The sequence below is a fragment of the Rhinolophus ferrumequinum genome, chromosome 3, assembly GCF_004115265.2.
Source record: "Rhinolophus ferrumequinum isolate MPI-CBG mRhiFer1 chromosome 3, mRhiFer1_v1.p, whole genome shotgun sequence".
NCBI classification, from domain to species: Eukaryota; Metazoa; Chordata; class Mammalia; order Chiroptera; family Rhinolophidae; genus Rhinolophus; species Rhinolophus ferrumequinum.
In genome coordinates this window covers 2,864,140-2,888,890 of record NC_046286.1, presented here as the reverse complement: position 1 = coordinate 2,888,890, position 24,751 = coordinate 2,864,140, and the positions used below count along the sequence as shown (strand labels likewise).

The 24,751-nt window shown below is 34.1% G+C and overlaps 1 protein-coding gene across 4 annotated transcripts; it reads left to right on the top strand.

The window, feature by feature from the left end:
* Positions 1 to 1,820: 1,820 nt before the first annotated feature.
* LOC117020324 (butyrophilin subfamily 1 member A1-like) lies at positions 1,821 to 24,347 on the top strand. 4 transcript variants are annotated; one of them, XM_033102716.1, is made up of 11 exons: positions 1,821 to 2,099; positions 7,676 to 7,786; positions 11,418 to 11,435; positions 11,673 to 11,705; positions 14,819 to 14,839; positions 14,982 to 15,002; positions 16,398 to 16,418; positions 16,759 to 16,785; positions 17,566 to 17,592; positions 23,339 to 23,365; positions 23,573 to 24,347. In XM_033102716.1, the coding sequence occupies exons 1-11, from the start codon at positions 2,039 to 2,041 to the stop codon at positions 24,178 to 24,180; spliced, it is 975 nt and encodes a 324-aa protein (XP_032958607.1). In that variant the 5' UTR covers positions 1,821 to 2,038; the 3' UTR covers positions 24,181 to 24,347. The 4 variants fall into 4 exon arrangements, with proteins under 4 accessions (XP_032958607.1, XP_032958608.1, XP_032958610.1 ...); XM_033102717.1 differs by lacking the exon at positions 16,398 to 16,418; XM_033102719.1 differs by lacking the exon at positions 16,398 to 16,418 and having other exon boundaries at positions 16,727 to 16,785; positions 23,573 to 23,705.
* The last annotated feature ends 404 nt before the right edge of the window (positions 24,348 to 24,751 follow it).

Sequence of the window (24,751 nt, the reverse complement as noted above, 5' to 3'; positions counted from 1 at the left end):
TTTTCATGTTCTTATTTTAAGGGTGAAAACTATTTATATCCAACAAAATTATATAAGGAAAATGAACAACATTTCTATAAAACAAAGTCCTCTCCCCCCCAAAAAAAATCCATTATATGGCTTTAATATGTTTTATCTCATGTATATATATACATATATATATATAGTGGCATTTATGTGTTTTTCAGGAGCAATGAACAAAATCAGACAGCGAGAAAAACATCTTGAGAGAGGAAGAAAAAAGAGGCTGTATCTCCTAACTAGATTCAGTACACTCAACATGACACTATGAAATTGGAAAAGATCATTAAATGGTAATCACAACTACTCATTTTTAACTTCGTTGAGAATAGATGGATGTAGGCATAGATTAAAGGAGGAGAGAGAAATGGAAAAACAATTGGATATGAGCATTTTTTATTCACTCTTCACGCATTCGAAAGTCTTTACTGAAAAAGATTATTTTTTAGTGACTGTATTTAAACCAGGCACTGTAAAATTCACTGAAGTGCCAAGAACACTAGAGAAAATTCTAATAAACAAATAATTACCCAATATGGTCAACATATAATTCTTTTAGCAAATACAAATATTTTGTGAGATATTACTCTGTGACATCGCTACATGTTTGGTGCCCTTTATATCAATCTGTCCCCCAAACATCATTGTGACTGAAAGGAAAGCAAAAACTTGCATTCTTGAACTTCAAGTCCTCACTCGATGCCGTAGAAGTCCCAAAAGTCAAAGGAGTTAGCCAGATGTGAAAAACAGATACAGTAAGGACATAAAATACTGGTTCATCTATTCTAAAGTTTATTGGGGTGGGGGGGAGGGGGTTGTAAGTAAAGCCATAAACCAAGAAAGATATTAATATTTTAAATAAATTGATTAATTTAAAACTTGCATTAAGTCATGTTCTGTACACACACTGAAAATAGAGCATGGAAGGGAGCAGACACAAATCCATACCTTTACGAGTTTACATTCTCACGAAGGGGAGACAGTTACATTTAAATAAGTTAAATATGGAGAGTGTTAAATGGTGATAAATACTAAGGAGAAAACAGAGTAGCAATGCTGTTCAAGGGTAACAACATTAGACAGTTTGTCTGGCTGGAACGGTGAATAAAGACCTGAGAGGGTGATGGGAAGTCTTGTGAAAATCTGGAGGAAGAGTATGCAAGACAGGAAAGAGTAAGCACAGAGCAAAAGCTGCTTGGAGTGTGCAGGGAACCACGATTTCCATTTGGTTAGAGCAATTAATGAAGTGGGTGTGAGATAAGGTCAGTGATGGAGTCTGGGGAAGGCACTGAAGAGCCTCGTGCGCGAGTGGAAGGACCTGAGACACACAAAGAGAACCCATGGGAGAGTCTAGGTCCAACATAGCAGGCGGGGTTCAGAATGTTGCCGAATCTGAGGACAGAGGCCGGAACTGAGCTCGGACTGCAGAAGGACAGCCTTGGGGAGAGAAGGCTGGAATCAGTGGGTAAAGTTTTGTTAAAAAAAAAAAAAAAAAAAAAAAAAAAAGAGGAACCTACTTTGTAACAATCCTGGCTTGGTTTTATTGGTCTGTATAAACTATCAGGTGAACATAAAATTTCTCCCTTTTTTAGCAATAGACAGTCTCACTGGGGTTGATTGAAGAGAAAAATAAAAAACAAATCTACTCTTCCATTTATCAACTGATCTTTCTTGTCTATGTAATTATTTGTGCATATATTCAAGTGAGCAAATTAACAACTGCAACTAAAATGTTGTTTTATGATCCTATAAGGTCCAGAGTCCAGAGTCTCCTTCCCTGCTTCTGGCTTAATTCCAGACTCCACTTAGCTACGGAGCTCAGGAGCAAGAAACCTGCTTCATGCGACTGAAGCTTCTCTCTGACCCAGGGGTATTGCTCCGGCGTTTTAGTCTCTTCCCCTTGTGCTTGTAGAGGGAACACAAAAACATTTCAGAATCCTGCCAACTCAGCTAAACACAGGGTTGGGAATTTCCTTTGGGCTACGAGTGAGAGGCCTGAAACAGATTCCTTCCTGCGATGGCGACTCAGCCAATATATCAGTATAGAAAATTAGTTACGAAGAATAATAGTCATGAAGGTGAGTTGTAATTTTGTTACTGCTGTTATTGTGTGTGAGTGTGTGTGTGTGTGTGTGTGTGTGTGTGTGTGTGTGTGTGTAGTGCCTCTAAGAAAAGTATTTGAGCCACAAATATTAAGTATTTGACCCACAGACCCTAGGATATAAGGCCTAAAAGTTGGATCTGTTACTTTTTCAGTTCTGGTTAACTTAATTCTCAATACTTTTCTTTCCCTAATTAGCTACCACAAAGGAGTTCTCAGTTCACTAACATCTCTCATTAAATATTCCTTTCTCTTCCACCTCATTTTCCTTCCTCACTTCTACCAGTGCACTCTAATTTGGGAATACCATCTCTCTCCCTATATTTCTCCTCTTTGTACTTGTAATGTTCTAAATAATATCCTTTCTGCATATTCTAAATTTTGTTCTTCTCCCTATTTTCACCTTACAATTCAAACTCCTGAAGTGATCTCCCTTCAATCAACCCTTTCCTATATGTCATTAGAATTTCAAATATATGTCATTTATTTCAAAAATATAACCAGAAATTAACAATAACTGTGATATATATTAATACAATCTAAAAGTAAAAAAAGAAAAAATAACCTTGTGAGATTGAAAACTAACACTCTGATACTGATACTGGCCGATCTGTGTAATAATGAAATAAAAGCTTCTTTTAAACACACATTGCTGTGGAATTCTAAGAGGCTATTAATATTCATGGTGAATACATTTAAATGTGCACTAACTGGGGGTTTTAAGAGTGGAGTAGAGATCCAACTTGTAGTGGCCATAGTTTTGATTCATAGGAAGTCCTAAAAAAAATGAGGTCTAATGTGACGATGGGTAAATAATTAACCTTTTCTGTTTGAAAAAAATGAACAGCGGGGTTGTAGGAAGAGTGGGAGTAACCTGGGGTTCTGTCTTTATTGGGGTCAAGGGTGGGATGCCTAGGGTTTCATGGATTCAGTCTTTATTGGTGAATTTAAAACAGTAGAGCAAGAATTAGAGCATGGGAAGGGAAAAGCAGAGTCACTCAAGCAGTCAATTATCCGGGTGACCCAGGGCTTTCTAGAAGGGGAGCTTCATAGGTGGAGCAGCCTGGCTCTTTATCTGGTTGTGTAGCTGGCAATATGTGTGTTTGAGGTGCATGCATTTGAGTAGATGCCATGCCAATCAAAAGCTTAATGTCAGGCACTTATAATCCAAAGAGTAAATTGTCTGATACTACAGGCACTGATACTGCACTGTCTGTAGGGGTTTACCACATGGGTAGGTTGCATACATTTAAAAGGTGGAATTGGCAAAAAGTCAAACATTTACCAGTATCTGCATTGTTATTTTTACCAACAAAGACACACTAGTGACACATGGGAAATCAGTTGTGGTGAATTTTTGAACTCTTCAGTGTGAGGCAGAGCAGTATTTCCAGCTCAGAAGACTGAACAAATGTCTATTAATTGCTCCGATTCCAAAGAAACCTAGGTCGTTACTCCCCAGAGGTTTTTTTATTTGTGCAGTGATGGTAGCAGTGGTCATGGTTTGTCTTTGTGTCTGTGTGTATGTAATCTCCAAATAAAATTAGAGTCAGTATACAAAAATATCGAAAAATGGCAAGAGTTAAGACTTTGTGACTGTCGGCTGATCACATATTATTTTCATTTTCGACATTCACTACTTTGCTTCCTCTAAAGAGACCAAACCAGGAGACAATCTCTTTCAGTACCTCCTGATACCTTCCTTTCCTTTACCTTGTTCTCTTTCATTTGCAATGGAATTCACCTTCCTCTTCTCCCATTTGCTCACGTTGGTTCTTTCTGCGTATCTAAGTCCCATATTATCTCAGTTTACAAAATTATCCAGGACCCTTTTTCTATCACTGTCACTCTTGCAGTCTATTTTCTGTGAAGTGAGGACATCTTTGGTCCATTTTATTCCTTCATCCTATACGGCAACCCACAGCCTGCATGCAAATGATTCCAGTTTACCTTCCTCTCTAAATCTTTAATAAGCAATTTCATTTAAAAATGACTGAATTATTTAATTTCCACATATTTGTGTTTTTTTCCAGTTTTTTCCCTGTAGTTGATTTCTAGTTTCATGCCATTATGGTAAAAAATATGCTTGATATAATTTCAGTCTTTTAGAATTTATTGAGACTTGCTTTGTGAACTAGTTTATGTGATCTATCCTGGAAAATGTCCCATGTGCACTTGAAAAAAATGTATAACCTGCAGTTTTTGGATGAATACTGTATAAATGTCTATGAAGTCAAACTGGTCTAATGTAGTATTTAAGGCCATTATTTCATTATTAATTTTCTGTCTGGATGATCTATCCATTGAAATAAGTTGAGTATTAAAGCCTCCAACTCTCATAGTATTACTGCTGATTTCTGCCAAAGCCGTATTTGCATTGCTAAAGAGGGCCATAAATAAAAACTTCACAACATTTATCCACTCTATATCCACCAAATTTAATCTTCTTTACATGTTTACATGAAATATCTGACTTAGTATAAAACATTTTTCCTTTTAATATTTGCACCATTAGGGCATTCTAGATTCTCTTCATTCTTAAGCTAGTATATATAGAAAACAAAAAATGGATGTTTGTGAAATGAGAATTTGGAAACAAGCTCATTCACTTCTATGTATAAAATTCATCTGTGTTTCAACCAAAACCACACGGTTCTAGAGATATGCATGTGAGTCCGTGTGGTACAGCAAAAATATGTCTCACTAGAAGCCTCATCAGTCGATTGCATCTTCAGGTTCCAACTTGAATGGCACCTCAGAGGAGTTAAGCTGTTTCATTCAGGTAGAGTCCCTCCAGTTTTGTTCCCAGATCAGAGGTCAGCAAACATTACATGTAAAGGAGCAGATGGTAAATATTTCAGGCTTTGCAGACCAAGAGGCAAAATAAAAAATATTAATTCGGTACTTATATAATAACAGAAAAAACAAATTTCCACAAAAGTTTTATTAATGAACATCAAAATGTAATAATAATTATTGAGTACAATTTTTGCAATGCAGACTTAATAATGAGAAGAAATGGAATTTGGGGAGGAAATAAGATCTTGCTTAATTATGGTTAAAGTTAATGTTCCTTAGAACACTAACAAAGAAACAATTGTAGGTGTTTATCTGTTAATAATGTTCTGTGATAAGATTTATGTATTTTGTCTTTGAAAATATCTTTTCACACAAATAGCACTGCTAAATACTGATTCAGTCCATGAGCATATGGCTTTAATTGAGCTTGAATCACTTGAAAAGTGATACTTGATTCTTCTCTTATTATTTGTTTTAGAATGTCATTACATTGCAGATTAGCCATTTCCAATTAAAGAGTAGTTAGAAGCTCCTCAATTGCATAGTTAAATGTGTGGTATCCATCATAACTTCTCCTCTTTCATTTCTGATTTTGTTTATTTGTGCCTTTTTGTTTTTTGCTTAGTGAGTTTTGCCAGGGGTTTGTTTATTTTATTAATATTTTCAAAGAACTAGCTCTTCGTTGCATTCATTTTTTTCTATTGTTTCTTTGTTCTCTGTTTCATTTAATTCTGCTTTAATTTTTATTATTTCCTTCCTTCTGCTGACTTTCATTTTTCTTCTTTTTCTAGTTCTTTATATCTAATGTTAGGTTGTTTATTTGGGATTTTTCTTGTTTTTGAGATAGACCTGTGATGGTATAAACTTCCTTCTTATTACCACTTTTGCCGCATCCCAAAAGTTTTGGTATATTGTATTTTCATTATCATTTGTTTCTATGCATCTTTTGTTCTCTCCTTTTATTTTTTCTTTGACCCAGTTGTTCTTTAGCTGCATGTCATTAAATCTCCACATGCTTATTTGTGATTTTCCTACCTGCTTTTTGCAGTTGCTCTCCAATTTCAAAGCACTGTCGTCAGAGAGTATGCGTGGTATGATTTCAATCTTCTTAAGTTTGTTGAGGCTAATTTTGTATTCCAACATATGGTCCATCCTTGAGAATGTTCCATACGTACTAGAGAAAAATGTATAACCTGGTGTTCTGGGATGAAATGCTATGTATATCAATTATGTCCATTTGGTATAATGTGTCACTTAAGGCTGATATTTCCTTATTGATTTTCCATTTGGATGATCTATCCATAGCTGTCAATGGGGTACTTAGGTCCCCTAATATCATTGGATTTTTATCAGTTTCTCCCTTTATTTTTGTTAGTAGTTGCTTTATATATTTTGGTGGTCCGTTATTAGGAGCATATACACGTATATTGATATGACTTCTTGATGTATTGTCCCCTTTATCATTATGAAATGTCCATCTTTGTCTTTTGTTATCTTTTTTATCAAAAAGTACTGCTACATCCCCTTTTCTCTGCATGCCATTTGCTTGGAGTATCATTTTCTACCCTTTCACTTTGAGTCTGTGTTTGTCATTGCAGCTGAACTGTGTTTCTTGAAGGCAACATATGGTTGGGTTTTGTTTTTTGCTCCACTCTGCTATTCTGTGTCTTTTTATTGGTGACAAACACAATTTAACTCACCATTGGTCAAAAGTTTTTCTTGTATGACTAAGAAATGAGCCCTTGAAACCTTAGTTTGAAGTCTCATTTTTAATTTTCATGAAGAAATTATTGTTATGATAAATTTAATTTTATAACTTTTCATAGAGTTGTTTTACCATAATTTGAGAACACTGTAATGAGTGTTAGTCTGGTAATGCCAATGTACATTGTTATCTTTTAGCGCAGCTACAGTGTCGTTACATAAAAAAATACATGTAATTAAATAATAAAATAATCCACACTCCAATTTACCAATTTATCCTAAGTCTATTTTTTTCTTCTTATCTTTTTCTTTTGACATGAGTGGTGTTCTCTCATAATAAAACAAAGATATAGAATAATTGTTGCCATGCTGCAGGAGTCAAGCCACTCCAGATAATGTTGAATTATAACTGCATCACTGCACTACAAACAGTCTTGATTGCAACTAGTCATCTCTGTTATCGTAATGAAAAAGCAGTTATAGACCGTACATATATGAATGAGCAGAGCTGAATTCTTTGGAACCTAAAATTTGAATTTCACATTATTTTGTGTTACAAATAGTGTTCTTCCTTTCATTTGTTTCAATGATTAAAAACATAAAATCAATTCTGAAATCACAGCCTTTCAAAAATATAAGTCAGACTTGATTTTGTGTGTGGGCCATCATCTGCCTATCCCTGCTCTAGATCATATCTGGTTTCATAGGCAATAGCAAAATGATGAGGCAGACCTGGGACTTTGAAGAGATTCCCTCATTTGCTGTGAGGTGTCCATACTCTGGTATCCTTCACAACCTATGGGGGAAACTTCTTCCTAACCATTGTCCTATCCTGAGATATTCAATCCTAGACTGTCCCCTGAGTGGCTGCTGAAGTCTATCCCTGTGGTACTGAGGAGTAATGGGATCCCTCACCTTTATGTATGAAGAGTGAAACTTGGTCATAGACCTACAGGTTACTTGAAATGTAAAATAAAAATTATATTGTAGAAATAGCAATAGGATTGGTCTGGATGTTAATAAGGAAATTCTTTGGCATTTCTTTTGCAGGATCCTGCCCCAAAGAAGATGATGTAGACACCTTGCCATCACCTCGCTTTCTCCAATGCCTAGTGATATGCTTTATTATTTATATGTACAAGAAGGAACGTCACAAAAATGGTATGTTAGTAAGTATGTAAAGTCATGATATCTTAAGGGAACTGTCCACTACTCTGGCTGATCTTGACGTGGTTCCTGAATGGTGATGATAACAGAGATGAGCAGGATCTGACCTTCCTATTATAAAAGCCAAATTGGAGGCCAGAGATGTGACAGTCTCACTCTATTGCTTACTTTTCACTTTTTCTGGGAACTCATTTATTTAGTTCTGGACAACATGTTTTGAGAGAGATTTTGACAAACTACTATTCATCAAGTGCACCATTCCCAAAATTGTAGAAGTTCTGAAAACACTTCTTTAACATTAACAGTGTAAATAAATAATATGTTTAACAGGGAAAAGCAAAACACTTGAGTTACTACACATTTTAGAACAGCTAAAATTTTTTTAAGTAAATAGAAATTTATTATTTGCAAAACTCTTTCACATACATTATTTTGTTAATCCTTAGGTCCTTTCAATGCCCCACTATAAATCAGTGTTCCAAGTTACAAAAATGGATAATGATAAAAAAGCTTTCACCCTATTTTATTAGTTTCTTTGTTTTTAATTAAATTTATTGGCGTGACATTGGTTAATAAAATTATATAGGTTTCAAGTGTACAATCTATGATACACCATCTGTATATTGCATTATGTGTTCACCACCCAAATGCAGGTCTCCTTCTGATCCCCTTTACCCTCTTCTACCTCCCCCCACCACATTTTCCCTCTGGTAACCACTAAACTATTGTCTGCGTCTATGAGTTTTTGTTTGTTTGTCTTGTTCATTTCTTGCTTTCAGTTTTATATTCCACATATTAGTGAAGTTATATGATTCTCAATTTTTCTGATTTATTTTAATTAGCACGATAATCTCAAGATCCATCCATGTTATCACAATTGGCAGTATTTGTCTTTTCTCATGGCTGAGTAATATTCCACTGTGTGTATGTACCACATCTTCATTATCCAATCATCTATTGAAGGACATTTTGGTTGTTTCCATGTCTTGGTCACCATGAATAATGCTGCAGTAAACATAGGGGTACATCTATCTTCACAAATAAATGTTTTCAGATTTTTTGGGTAGATACTCTAAAGAGGGATTGCTGGGTCACGCGATAATTCTATTCTTAATTTTCTGAGAAATCTTCATACTGTTTTCCATAGCAGCTGTACCAATTTACATCCCTACCAGCAGTGTATGAGGGTTCTTTTTCTCCACAACCTCTCCACTACTTCTTATTACTAATCTTGTTGACAATTGCCATTCTACCAGGTGTGAGGTGATCTCTCATTGTGGTTTTGATTTGCATTTCCCTAATAGCTAGTAAAGTGAGCATATTTTCATATATGTGTTGGCCATTTTTATGTCTTCTTGGGAGACGTTTCTATTCAAGTCTGCTGCCAATTTTTTTTAATTGGATTGTTTGGTTTTCATTGTTTTTGAGTTGTATGAGTCCTTTATGTATTTTGGATATTAGCTCCTTATTGGAGGTGTTGTTTGCAAATATTTTCTCCCATTTGGCTTGTTGCCTCTTCGTTTTGTTGATAGTTTCTTTTGTAGAACAGTTAAAATTTAAAAACAAAATGGAAAATTATCCAGCGCTGGTGAGAATGTGAGGAAACTAGATTTCTAACATTGCTTGTGGGAATGTAAAACCGTACCGCCAGTCTATTAAAATTTTGGCATTTTCTTCAAAAATAAATATGCAATTTCCATATGAATCAACAATCACACACTTAAGCATTTATTCCAAAGAAATAAAAATATGTGCACACAAAATCTTCTATGCAAATATTCATAGCAATTTTACCTATGTTAACAAAAAACTGGAAACAAAACAAATACCCTTCAATGGAAGAATGCCTAAACAAACTGTGGTATATCCATACATACAATTAAATACTATTCAGCAATAAAATTGAGTAGTGTATTGAGTCATACAACGACTTGATGGAATTCAATGGCATTACGCTTAGCGAAAAAAATCTATCACAAAAGATTACATATGTATGATTCCATTTGTACAACACTTGAAAAATGTCACAAATATAGAGACAGAGTATAGATTAGTGGTTGCCAGGGTACACGGGGAGAGCAGGGGTGTGGAGTGAGAATATAAGAACATCGCAAAAGAGATTTTTCTTTGTGGTTATAGAATAGCTCTATATGTTGATTGTGGTCATAGTTACTTAAGTCTATATATGGGAGGAAACTGCGTAAACACACACACACACACACACACTTTTATGGGATAATGGTGAAGCCTGAATGAGGTATTTTATATAGTTAGCAGTATTCTACCTATGTCAATTACTTAGCTTTGATATTTTGCTACAGGTATACAAGGTGCTATCTATCATTAGGGGAAATCTGGGTGAAGGATATGCAGGACTTTATATGCAATATTTTAAACAGGAAAAGAGACTGTGCTGTGTTACATCATGTAAAGTTAAAGAGACTAGAAATGAAAATTCACAGCACAGAAATAGAAAAAAATAGCCAAATCAAAGTTTAAGAACTGACAAATATAATACCTGAAATTTAAATATTACTGTGTTGGCACAAGAGTAGAATGTAGATGACAAAGACCAGAAACTGGAGGACAAATCCATAGAATGTATCTGAAGAACAGAAAGGAAAAATATAGTTAACCAATCAACAGAGCTGTGGGAGGACCTCTGAGATAATATCAAAAGTTCTAACAAAAATCACGAGATTCCTAGGAGTGGAGGCACAAACATAGGGCACAAAACATATTTGAAGGAGAATGCCAAAATTTTCTTAAACTTGTTGAATGATTTAAATTTAAGAATGCAAAATTCTTGGCAAAATAGAAACAGGATAAACTCAAACAATACCTACATGCCTATCACAATCATAATTCTTGCAAAGCAAAGATAAAGAAATAATGCTTGAAAACATCTAAAGGAAAACAGTAGAGGAGAAATGATTCAAAGAAGGTGATTCTGCATCAGAAATTATAGGGACAAAAGTACAGTGAAGCAACATCATTAATGTGTTGAAAGAAAAGACTGTCAATCCAGTGAAAATAGACTTCAGCAATAAAGACATTCGTGCATGGAAGAAAGAAAAGTCAAGAAATTTGCTACTGGGATATTTGCTTAGTAATAAATGCTAAAGGAAGTTCTTGAGGGAAATTATAACAGGAAGTAAATGAGAGTAAGAGAAGGACACAGTGGATAGAAATAAGATTAAGAGTTTATCAGTTCCGAAAATCAGAAATTTCTTCTATTTTTTTTTTTTTTGGAAAGCATGAGGGAAGAGAAAGGTGTTTTATTTTCATCCATATACTAAAGATTTAATTAATTAATAACCTAATCAGTTTGAACCTCTTAATTCATTTGTGAGTTATATCAATTTATTTAAAACAAATGAATTTGTCTAACGTGTTTATTCAGAGAAAAGAAGTAAAAGGGGAAGTTTTCTCCACCGAAAGAGAAACTATACAATTGAAGGAAAACCAGTGCTGGATTGTGTGAAAGCAATGGTCTTGGTACATTGGCATTATGTAGAAGTAGAGTTTTGCCCCTTCAATAACTAATATTTGATCATCTGCAATTTTATTTGTGAATTACTTCAATTATGTTATCTAACCAATATCTGTCTTGTTTGTTTTGCAGAGAAAATGATAGAAAATGGTGAGTTTTAAATCTTGATCTCTTACAAAGGATATCATTGCAACAAACCCAGTTTCAGACAATAACAAGAAAAGGGTTTCAGTATCTTCACATTATATAGAATAAAACTTTCCCCTAGTATACTAATCTATTTGAAATGCTATTACTCCATTTGCAATTTGCTTCAGTTTAATCTGTAATAATATTTTCCTTTTTGTTTTTCCAAATTGTCCAAATTATTGTCTAATTCTTTTTCAGAAACAATGAAGACAAAATATAAGCAAGCGCAAGGTACGTCTTTTATCTTCACATAAATACAAATTATGTAATTAAAGCAATGTCAGTCCTTGACTCTATGAAAGCAATACTATGGGTATCTGGGCATTTTGTCAAACCAAGGGCTTTGCCCATGAGTAAACTAATTGATTTGACCCTTCCTACTTCATCTGTAGATTATTCCTATTGATTTATTTTTTCACTTTTATTGAGGTAAAATTCATGACATTAAATTAACTATGTAGAAGTGTACAATTCAGTGGCCTTTAGTCCATTCACAATACTGTATAACTATAATATCACCTCCATCTATTTCCAAAGAGTATTTCATCACCCCAAAAGTAAACTCCATACTCATTAAGAAGTCACTTCTCAATCCCTTCCAACCCTTAGCCTCTGACAACCAGTAGTCTGTTTTCTGTCTCTGTGAATTTACCTATTCTGATATGATCTCCATGGGATTATACAATATGCGAACTCTTGTGTCTGCCTTCTTTCACTTGCATGAAGTTTTCCAGGCTCATTCATGTTGTAGTATGAGTCAGTACTTCATTCTTTTTTTATGGCTGAATAATATTTTGTTGTACAGGTATACCACATTTTCTTTATCCATAATCCATTGGTGAACATTTGGGCTTTTGCTACCTTTTGCTATTGTGAATAGTGCTGCTTTGAAAATTCTTGTACAAGTATTTGTTTCGATACCTGTTTTCCATTTTGAGGGTATATACTTAGGAATGGAATTGCAGGGTCATGTGGTATACAGGTACTATGTTTAACTTTTTGAGGAACTGTCAAACTGTTTCCCACAGAGATGGCACCATTTTGCATTACAACCAGCAATGTATTAGAACTCCAATTTCTCCACATCCTCACCAACACTTGTTATTTTCCAATTTTTTTTTATTATAGCCATATTAGTACTTGTAAAGTGGTATCTCAGTGTGGTTTGGATTTACATCTCCCTAATGACAAAAGAAGTTGATCATCTTTTCAAATGCTTTCTTGGCCTTTATATGTCTTCTTTGGAAAAATGTCTTCAAGTTCTTTGCTCATTTTTTAAGTTGGTTGTTTTTATTTTTTGTTACTGAGTTGGAAGAGTTTTTAATATATTCTTGAGAGTAGGCTCTTAAGAATATATAATTTGCAAATATTTTCTCCCATTTAGTAATTGTCTCTTCACTTTATCTCCCATTTAGTAATTGTCTCTTCACTTTATCTTTTAATGCACAGTTTTCAATTTTTATAAAATTCAATTTATGTTTTTATTTTTCCTTTTCTTGCTTATGCATTGGTGTCATTTCTAAGAATCTAAAGTCATGAAGATGTACCTCTATGTTTTCTTTTAACATTTTTATAGTTTTAAACTCTTGCATTCATGCCTTTGATCCATTTTGAGCAAATGTTATAAATGCAGCAGAACATAAAAAAATGAATGAGAGGCCTGTCTACATGATTTAATAGTTGAAGGTTTTTGCTGACCTTTTTCAGAGCACTTTGTGTCCTAATAAAAGAAAAGTAATGTGATGTTAAATCGCTCATTGGATTTTCAAATAAAGTGGTTGAAATAAGAAAAGATGTATGTAATATACTATATTTAACTTTTTGAGAGTCTACCAAAATCTTTACATGGTATTGCTATGTATTACATAGTGTTACGTAGCACTACATAGTATTAGGAAAGTGCCGATTTAACCTAATGCTTTTTCTCTTCTATTAAAAATATCTTTCCCTAATAATAAAATACACAGGCAAATTTGTGCCTTATTTTCTCTCTTCTATCACATAATAAGTTACATTGAAAAAGTAAATTGTATTTATTAATCATTATAGTAACTTGGTTAAAAACAACTAATTATATGCTTGAAACTTCTCTACAAGGGAAACCTGGTAATATGAAAATTACATTAGAATGAAGGTCAAAACAAACAATAACAAAGGGAAAGAGAGAGGCCATAAGACGACAAGATAGTTTTAAAATTTGTAGAAAACAGAAAATGGATGAAATATTAATACAAATCGGAGCAACAGGACCATAAAACAGAAGAGGAACTCTCCCATATAAACTCTTCACAGGTCCAGACATCAATGTCAAAGGCAATGAAGAATTAGAGTGCACTTGGAGTTGACAATAGGATGTTAATGGAAACAAGTTATATGAATTTTCCCAGCATGACTCTTACTGCCATGTGCTCTTGATAATCTAGGAAACTGAACATCACACAAAAGACAATTAATACTTTACTTTTTCAAAACTGAATTATTCTAAAGAAAAAAGTCTTCATAATCCATTACATAGATGTTCTCCAAAATAATGGCTAGCTCTACAGCTTATCAACCTAAAGTGAAACTCACTTTTTATCAAACCATATGCAGGGACAGAGGGTGTCCAATTTACTTTTAAATGGCTTTACCCTTAAATATGAATTCATTACTAAGCCTCACCCATCGTTTGACATGTTGTTCAACACAGAAGATGAATGTTGGAGGGCGTAGAGATAATACAGAAAACAGAACAGATTTTTATGGATAAAAACATCAACTTTGATGTCAGACTCACTTTGGATAAAATTCAAACTCTGAAATAAGCAACTATGGGAAACTCAGCAAGTAGTGTATCCTTACTCTAATCTCAGTTTACTCTTCTGTATAAGTGTAATCATTTAATTCTGAGGCAATCTGATGATACAATGTGATGCTGCTAAAAAAGAAAAAAATGTGATGCAGCTTGCACAGAGCATGTGTCACAGAGCCTGGTACAGAGAAACCACTCAATGAATGTCGATGGTAATGCTGCTGGTGGTGGTGGTGGTGGTGGTGGTGGTGGTGGTGGTGACGACGATGACAATGATATCATGTCTACAGAAGCCTTCAGGAAATCATTTTGGGGGATTTTAAGTTCAGTCATGTTAAATTTAACATTTTTAAAATCTATTTTACCTTTTGATTTAAAACAATGTAGGCCCCCTTAGATTTTTTTCAGTAAAACACCTAAAAAATATTCTAAAGGAAAAAAGTTTCCTCTGAAGTGGCTAATCTATTATATACAGAATAGGTGATAAGATTTTTGTTTGTTTGTTTTGTTTCTGTTTCGCAGTGATTCTTATATTACTCTTTTTATTTTTCAGATCAACTTAGGAAAGAAAATGGTAAGCTTTAATGAATATTTACAAGATATGATCTTCCTATTATCTCTTTCATAGTGATTCTTATATTATTTTTTATTTTACAAGATATGATCTTCCTATTATCTGTTCCATAGTGATTCTTATATTATTTTTTATTTTTCAGATCAACTTATGAAAGAAAATGGTGAGCTTTAATGACTATTTATAAGATATTTTCTTCATCTAATGATTTTTGCTTGCTTCCTGCTTTTGTCGTTCCTTCCTTTTTCTCTGTGTAATTTTCTCTTTTGTGATTTTCATTCATTTTATTGTATTACAACTTTTCTTACCTATTCCACTCTTTGTTCTTCTCCCATTCATTAACTAATTTTCCCCATTTACCCTTCTCTTTATCTAACATATTATTTTTTGGCAATCTCTATGATGCTAACAATAACTCCTTCTTGGGGCTCTGAGATGAGTGAAATTCTAATGAGAATGTATTTGAAAAAGTTCTATGGCGCTTGCTGTGCCCACATTCTAAATCAAAGAAAGACTCAAAAACTCTTCCATGCAAAAAGATTAAACAAAAAAAAAAATACTCTTTTTTAAAAAAAAAAAAAAAAAGAAAAAGTACAATAGGTGTTCCTTGTAGAGGATGCATCTATTCCCACCTTGTGATTGAAGACTCAGCTGACTGGACCAAAAGTGGCACAGTGATTAGGAGTCTTCATTTTGAGATTCAACATACCTCAGGTTCAAATAATTGATCTGCCCATTTACCAATAGAAACTCTGCCATGTTATTGAACTCTTTGATTCACAGATCTTTATTCTGTACACAGGAGCACTACTTAAAAGTTATTTTTAAATTTTTATTGAATTTGTTGGGGTGACATTAGTTAGTAAAATTACATAGGTTTCAAGGTTCCTTCCATCACCATATATTATATTTGACCCCCTGTACCCTCTTCTACTATGCCTCCCCCCAACACTTACCATCTGGTAACCCCTAAACTGTTGTCTGTGTCTATGAGTTTTTGTTTGTTTGTTTGTCTTGGTCATTTATTGCTTTCAGTTTTATATCCCACATATGAGTGAAGTCATATGGTTCTTGGTTCTCAACATGGATGGATCTTGAGATTATCACGCTAAATAAGCAAAATAAGACAGAAAATGTCAAGAACTTAATAGTTATTTTGCTAACATTTAATTGAGTAATTACATGAAGCCCTTAGCAAGTACCTAACTTATAGGAAGCATTGAAGAACTTGTAGCTGCTGTTGCACAGATGTTGTGACCATGACAACATTGCAAGTGATGATAGTCTTTAATTTAAGTATTTTAAAATAGTTCAAAAAGAACAACTCATTGGAGAAATTAATAATTTCCCTCTTGAATTTCAACTGTAAATTTTTTTATCTGTGTAAATATGTGATAGGTTTTTTTCCTTTGTTTTTCAACAAATGTTCTAGAAGGAAAAAGCGAGTTTTTTAATCCTTAATAAGTTAATTTATGTCATTGCCTGGAATCCTTGTAAGCAAGTTTAATTTTTCTTTTCTCTGTGACATTAAAATGGAGTTTACACTTTTGTTTTTCAGAAAAATTGAAAAAGGAATTTGGTAATTGTATTCCAATAGTTAAAATATTTGCAAGATTATATCATCCTCCGGTGATTCCTTGCTTCACTTCATCATTTCCCCCATCTTTTACATTTCCTTATTGCCTCTCTACATTGCAGTTAGCATGCAATTTACCTGCTTATCTTGATTAAGCCCTTACAATCAAAAGATTCAATTTTATTTTATCCATGAGAAACAATTTCGGAACAGAGCAATGTGTGATAGCAATGACCAATGTGATAGTAATGATTATGATAAATCCCTGAGATGAATGCATGTCTTTGTTTCTGCATCTTTATCTCTTCGAGTGTCCCAGACTTATGAGTGCATCTCCTTTCAGATGAGAGGAAAGCTCAATTTAGGAAGGGTAAGTAATTCAGTTCTTTCATGGATCAAATTCCACAAATAAGATGCCTAACCCTTCTCTAAACCCCATTCCCAGAAAGCCATGCATAGTGTACCATTGCCTATGTTCATTGTGCAGGAGCATAAATGGAAGAGATCTGTAAAAGTTAGTTAACTCATTTTTTTTCTAATTTGGAATATCCTTTTATTAAGAGGGAAAATAAAAAATATAGTTGTTTTCATGAATATTTCCCAAACTTTTCTTCTTTTCTCTTCCCTTCCCTATGACTTTCCTGTTTTACTATGTCTCATTTCTTTCTCAATTCTTTATTCCTTCACTGTGTTCCGAATTCCTTACCTGTCTTCCTTCTTTTCTCCTTCTTCCCCTTCTTCCTTCCTTCCATATTTTTATCCTTTTTTTATTTTCATTTCTCAAGCTATCCACCTTTCTGTCCATCATTCCTTTATTTTCTATCTTCTTTTTTTTTTCATTTCTTCCTTCTCTTGCTTTTAGCTTGTCTTTTCTTCTGACTTTATATTTTTCCACACATATACACAAACCTAACCATTTTCAAGTTCAGGAAAGGAATGGTCACATGTTTGTGAGGAAGGAAAGGGATAGAAATATATATATATATACACACACACACACACATATATATATAGTTGCATATATATGTGTGTATACACACACACACACACATATAACTGAATACTTAGAGAATGCCATTGATGAGAAGAAAGGAAAAGATATGAGAAAGGCGAAGAAAGGGTAATATTTCATCATTTTGTTCACTTGCAGACTGGCAGAAGACATCATTGTACACTGGTGAGTACATTGTCCTGACCCTGATAATTCTCCCAGATTCTAAGATATATAATTAAGCTCTTAAATACTGTAAAACATCATGCTACCAGCTACCACATGATAGAGAAAAATATATAGTATATAACTGCTGTTCCATAGAAAACTTAGCAAGAATGTAACTTTTAAAGTACATTTCTTTACATCATTTGCTCACCTGTATCTCATAAGACACAAGTTAATTAACATAGATATTATGAAATAATGAGATTACCTTTTCAGGGTAATGGATTTACTTTTTCGTTTTTTATGAATACAAGGAGGTTTTATATTTATGTTAATTAAATCTAGCTGTTCTTTCAAATGAACATCAAACCATAGTGGTTTAGCAAGCTAGAGTTTATTTCTTATGGATACACAAATATTCCTGTTCAAAAAGCTCTACTTGTTAGATGTCCTCCAAGCAATTTCTTTGATCTGTACTCTTTCCATGTGTAGTTTCTCAATAGTCTAGATGTCCTTCAATTCCAGCCAAAACATTTGGAGAAGAAAAAAATGTGAAGATCCCCAAAGAAGAATGTTTTGTGGCAGAGGCTGAAAGGGCATTCATCATTTCTGCCTACACAGACCAGTTCTCAGTCACATGGTTTCACCTAAATACAATGGGAGCCGAGAAATGTTTGTTTGCCCAGAAAACAGAACAGAAGTGAATATCACTAGAGTCTACCAATTTCTACAACATGCCATCTTTCTGGTCACCTAAGGCCAATTTAATGCTTCTTTCCATGTAATGCTTTTTCACTCAATCCTTCCTCAAAAAGAGAAGCCAAGTGTCCATCCAGTCACTGCAGCTAACTCAAAGGCCAGGATCTGTAGGAGATACCTAGTCTTCCTCAGGTCTGGATGGAACTCTTCTGGAACTTGTAATTTGTGTGCTAGAAGAGAGGAGTTGTCGGTACCCTCCATTCCATACTGAAATGAACTGCAATAGAACATGAAAGAAAAATTCTATTTAGAATAAGGAAGGAGAAAACAGAAGCAGTATCATTTGCCATCAGCAGTAAGGAATTCCACCCGGCAGATACTGTGAAGTCCATCTATTCCGAGGGTAGAAGAATTTTCCTGATTATGGAGACCCTTATCTTGTTCTTGAGGTGTAACTTGTTTCCTATTGTCTTTAGTGACCCTTGGCTGTACCTCACTTCAAATGCATAGTGTCACAGCACACTTCTGACTTGTGAAAAATCAGTGTCACAAAACATGCTTTGTAGCTTTCACACATAGAGAATTGTTTTAGTCTGAGCTTGTTTTCTGTGTAATTTGCATACCATGCACTCACTCATTGTGTTCATTTATTTTTTTTTAAGTCAATTCAATGATTTTTTAATACTTTTACATGTTGGGCAACCATCACCAAATCCAGTTTTAGAAGATTTCCATCACCCCAAAGAGATCTTTTGTTTCCATTTTCAGCCAAACTTTGTTTGCAGGACCAGGCAATCACTAGTCTATAGACCTTCTGTCTCTATAAATTTACCTTTTCTGGACATATATAATTGGAATCATATAATATATGTGTTTTTCTTATCTCTGATTGCTTCCACTTAGCATAAAGTTTTGAAACTCATGTTTTAGCATGTTTCAGCAGTTGGTTCCTTTTTATTGCCATACCATATCCCATTGTGTGGATATGCCACATTATGCTTATTTATTCCGCACTTTATAGGCATTTAGAATACTTCCACTTTGATGCCTTATGAACAATTCTGGTAGGAATATTCATGTATACATTGTGGTGTAAAAATATGTTTCATTTTGGTTATATACTTAGGAGTGGAAATTCTAAATCATATGGTAACTTTATGTTTAATATTTAATGAAATTGTCAAATTGTTTACCAAAGTGTCTGCACCATTCTACATTTTGAGCAGCAATACATGACATTTGTTATTATCTATAACTTGTATTGTGGCCATCCTATTGGATGTGAAGTGTATCTCATTATGGTATTAATTTGAGTTTCTCTTACGTATAGTGATGTTGAATGTTATCTCATGTGGTTTAGTCATTTGTATATCTCCCTTAGTAAAATGTCTATTGAACTATTTTGCCATTTTTAAATTGGGATGTTCGTCATCTCATTATTGACTTGTAAGAAATCTTTATGTATTTGGTTACAAATCCTTTATCAGATGAATGGTATGAATGTATTTTTTCCCAGTCTGTGCATTGTCCTTTCATTTTATTATTGGTGTATTTTGAAGTACACAAGTTTTTATTTTGATAAAGTCCAATTTATCAGTTTTTTCTTTTGTCATTTTAGCTTTGGTGTCACATTTCAGAACTACTTGCATAACTCAAGTTTACAAAGTTTTTCTTCGATTTTTTCTAATGAGGGTCTTATAGCTCTTAACTTTAGGTATATGACACATTTTGAGTTAACTTTTTTGTGTGGAGTGAGGGAAAGACATAAGAACATCTTTTTGTATGTGGATATTCAATTGTGCCAACACAAACTATTGAAAACACTATACTTTTCCCCCACTGAATTGCCTTGGCACGCTTTGAAAAAAATCACTTGATCACATGTTTATTTCTGTTCCACTCATCTGATTGTCTACCCTTGGGCCAGTATGATACTCTCTTCATCACTATAGCTTTATAGTATGTTTTCAGATTTAACAGTGTAAGTCTTCTTATTGTGAGCTTTTTAAAAATGTTGTTGTCTATTCTGTTTCCTTTGCATTTCCATATGAATTTTAGGATTGACTTAAAAATTTCTGCAAAAAAAAAAAAAATCCTGCTGGAATTTTGATAGAAATTGTGTTGAATCTATAGATAAATTTAGGTTGAATTGCCTTTTCAGTAATAGTGAGTCTTCCCACTTATGACCGTAGAATGTTTCCCTTTGTTCTTATATCTTCTTTATTTGTCTCAGCAATGTTTTTTCAGTGCACAAGTCTTGCACTTTTTTATTAAATTTCTTCCTGAGTACTTAACATTTTTTGCAATTGTGAATGGAATTGTTTTCTTAATTTCATTTTCAGACTATTCATTGTTAACATATAGCAATATGATTAAATGTTGTGTATTGATTTTTTTATTCTGTGACCTTACTGAATTTATTTATTTGTTGTAGTTCTAGTAGACTTTTGTGGATATTTTTATGATTTTTCTAGAAGCACAATGAGTCAATTATCAATAAAAGGAGTTTTGCTTCTTTTTTCAAATATGAATACCTATATATAACCTGACTATATGGAACCTCCATTACAATGTAGAATAGAGATAGCAAAAGCAGACATCTGGCCTTGACCCCTATCATGGAGTGAAAGCATTCATTTTTTTACCATTAAATATTTTGTCAGTTTTAAATTTTTCATAGATAGCCTTTATCATGTTGAAAACCTGCCCTTCTATTCTTAGCTTGTTGATTGTTTTGTTGTTTTTTTAATCACAAATGGGTATTGATGTTGAGATGATTATGTTATTCTAGCCTTTATTTTATTAGTATGGTTTATTACTTTAATTGTTTTCACATATTAAGCTGATCTTACATTCTGGGCATGAACTCCACTTGGCAGTAGTCTGTAATCGTTTTTGCACGTGTTGGTATATTTGGTTTGCTAATACTTTATTGACAGATTTTGCATCTGTATTCATGAAGGATATTTGTGATGTCTTTGTCTGGCTTTGGTACCAAGGTGATACTAGACTCATAGAATGAGTTGAGAAGTGTTCTATTTTCTAGAAATTTTTGTTGAATATTGGTATTATTTATCCTTCAAATGTTTGCTAAAAATCACCAGTAAAAGCAATTGTGCCTGGGAACTTCTTTGTGAAAAGTTTTTAATGAATAATTTAATTCTTTAACTTGTAGAAATATACCCAGATTTTTAAAAGATTTGTATTAAAATATAGCTAGCATACAATATTATATTAGTTTCAGGTGTACACCATAGTTATTCATCATTTAAATACCTAAAGAAGTGATCACCATGATAAGTCCAGCAGTCATCTGAAACTACTATGCTAACACAATATTATTAACTAGATATAAATTCAAGCATAGGGAATATAGTCAATAATATGGTAACAACTATGAAGTCTATCAAGATTTTCTACTTTTTAAGTCATTTTCAGTAATTTCTGTATGTTAAGGAATTTGAACATTTCCTCTAAGTCTAATTTATTGGCATAGGGATTTCCATAAAATTCCCATTTGAGCCTTCTTCTAATTTTGTAGAGTCAATAGTGATGTCTCCTCGTTCATATCTGATTTTGATCACTGTGCTTCTCTCTTTTTATTGTTGAGCAGTCTAATAAACTTGACTGACTTTTTCTAAGAAGCAACATTTGTCCAATCCATTTCCTCTACTGAATTTTCATTGAATATTAATCTAATATTTATTATTTCCTTACTTTTGATTGCTTCAAGCATAGTTTACTCTTTTCAGTCTCTTCTGGGAGAAGCTTAGGTTATTGGTTTAAGATAACGCTCCTTTTTTACTACAAACATTTAAAGTTTTAAAGTTCCCTCTAGCCATTGTTTTTAGCTACTTCCAACAAATTTTGGTATGTAGTATTTTCATTTTCATTCGATTCAAGATATTTTCTAAATTATTTCCTGATTTCTTTTTTGATCCATAGATTATTTATAAATATATTATTTAATATCCAAATTTTTGTTTATTTTTTCAAAAGTTACTTCTGTTTTCTTGTTTCCAACTTAATTCAATTGTAATTAGAGAACATCTTTTGATGAACATCCTTTTATTAATCATCTTAAATAGTTTTTCTTAAGTGAGTGTTTATTTGATATGTGCTTTTGTCAATTTCCAGTTTTTTTTTTAAGTCTTTATTTTATTTTTTTTTTAATTTATTTTTAATTTATTGGGGTGACAATTGTTAGTATAATTACATAGATTTCAGGTGTGCAATTCTGTATCACATCATCCATAAGTCACACTGTTAATCTGGGGAACGTAATTTGGTGGTTACCAGAGCGTAAGGGGGTAGGGGGGTGGGGGATGAGGGTGAGGGGGATCCACAGTTTTAAAGTGGTCATTTTGACAATTTTTCCAATGATATTATTGATTTTGGGGAGAGGATTTGCCAAGCTATTCACTCACTCCTCACTCCTCACTCCTCACTCCTCACTCCTCACTCCTCACTCACTCATTCACTCACTCCTCACTCCTCACTCCTGCAAATTATAATATGAATATGCCTGGTTCGGTGGCTCTCCTGGGCAACTCTCTCCAAAACGGTAACTGTGACACTGAGGTTTTTTCCAGTCTTCTGTCTTCTTCATTTTTAGGGCCTTTGCTTCCAGTGTTGTAGCCCAGGAGAGGGGTGGGAAAGTGTTATAATTAGAATGAGAATAATAAAAATCACACGAACCAGTTTATTTTGAAGCCTAGAAATGGCATGAATCTCTGCTATGAACACTTGATTGGCCACAACTCAGTCACATAGTCTCACCTGAATGCAACAGGGGTGCTTGTGGGGAACACGTAAATTTGCTATCTGTTCAAGAAGAGACTAACTCTACCTTGGGAATACCTGTAGTCGGTACTACAGAAAGAATAAGTTACAGGAATTAATTCTTATGGTTAATAAGAAAAGCAGTAGAAACTTTAGATCAAGCAAAAATTGCAAACTAAATTTAGGACATTTAGCCAAAGACATATTAGAAAGAAGAAATTACCTCTTGTGCCAGAAAATTCAAATACTAGGTCTGATAATGCATATTTATGTTCTTTTTCAGACTGGAAGAAAGAATTTTTCCAGGCTGGTGAGTCATTCCCTGATGGCCCAAGACGAACTCTACTCCTTAGTCTACTTACATTCAGGCTCAGACCCAGGAGAGATTGTTAGAGGAGGGCGGGTGACAGACTCCACACCTCCCACCAGCCCCAAGATATCTTAGGCCGATACAGATATCCCCAATTCCGGGATCACCACATTCTTTTCAGAGATTAAAGGGTTATTGTCTTTGCAGTGAATATTATTCTGGATCCAGCCACAGCCCATCCTGCCCTCATCCTGTCTGCAGGGAACAGATGTGTAACCATGGGAGAGAAGTCTCAAGATCTACCTGAGAGCCCACAGAGATTTCGTTCCCTTCCCTGTGTGCTGGGTTGTCAAGTCATCACTTCAGGGAGGTGTTACTGGGAGGTAGAGGTCAAGGACAGTGGGGCCTGGGACCTGGGAATTTGTAGGCTTAATGTAATGAGGACGGGGAGGATTTCCATCAAACCAGAGGATGGTTTCTGGGCCATCAGATTTTACAAGGATGAGTACTGGGCACTCACCTCTCCAGAAAGACAGCTTATTCTAAAAGAGCGCCTTGCCAGAGTGTGCATTTTCCTAGACTATGAGGATGGACTTCTCTCATTCTATAATATGACAGATAAATCCCACATTTACACCTTTTCTCAAGGCTCCTTTGAGGGGTCCCTAAGACCTTTTTTCAGGCTTTGGTCCAGTGATTCAGGACATCTGACCATCTGTCCAGTGCCCGAAGCAGCACAGCCTGCTGATAACCTTCGCCATGTTTTCACTCCTGCACTGGGAACATCGTGTAACCTGCAGATCAGTGTGCATTGAAGCATCGAGTCACGACATGAATTCTCTCATGCAAGAATCTTTCCTTATGGCTGACTAGTATTCCATTGTGTATATATACTACATCTTCTTTATCCAATCATCTATTGAAGGACACTTTGGTTGTGCCATTTGTGACAACACGGATGGCTCTTGAGATTATTATGCTAAGCAAAATAAGTCAGGCAGAAAAAAATCAAGAACCATATGACTTCACTCATATGTGGGATATAAAACTGAAAACAACAAAGGAACAAGACAAACAAATAAAAACACAGAAACTCATAGATACAGACAATAATTTAGTGGTTACCAGAGGGTAAAAGGGGGGATGGGTGGGAGATGAGGGTAACTGGGATCAAATATATGGTGATAAAAAGAAACCTGACTCTGGGTGGTGAACACACAATGTGATTATATAGATTATGTAATACAGAATTGTACACTTGAAACCTATATAATTTTACTAACCTTTGTTACCCCAATAAATTTAATAAAAAGAAAAAAATTTCCAAAAAGAAAGAGGCAAATTATTTTCCTTATCCTTTTGTATGGTTCTCCCTAACATTTTATC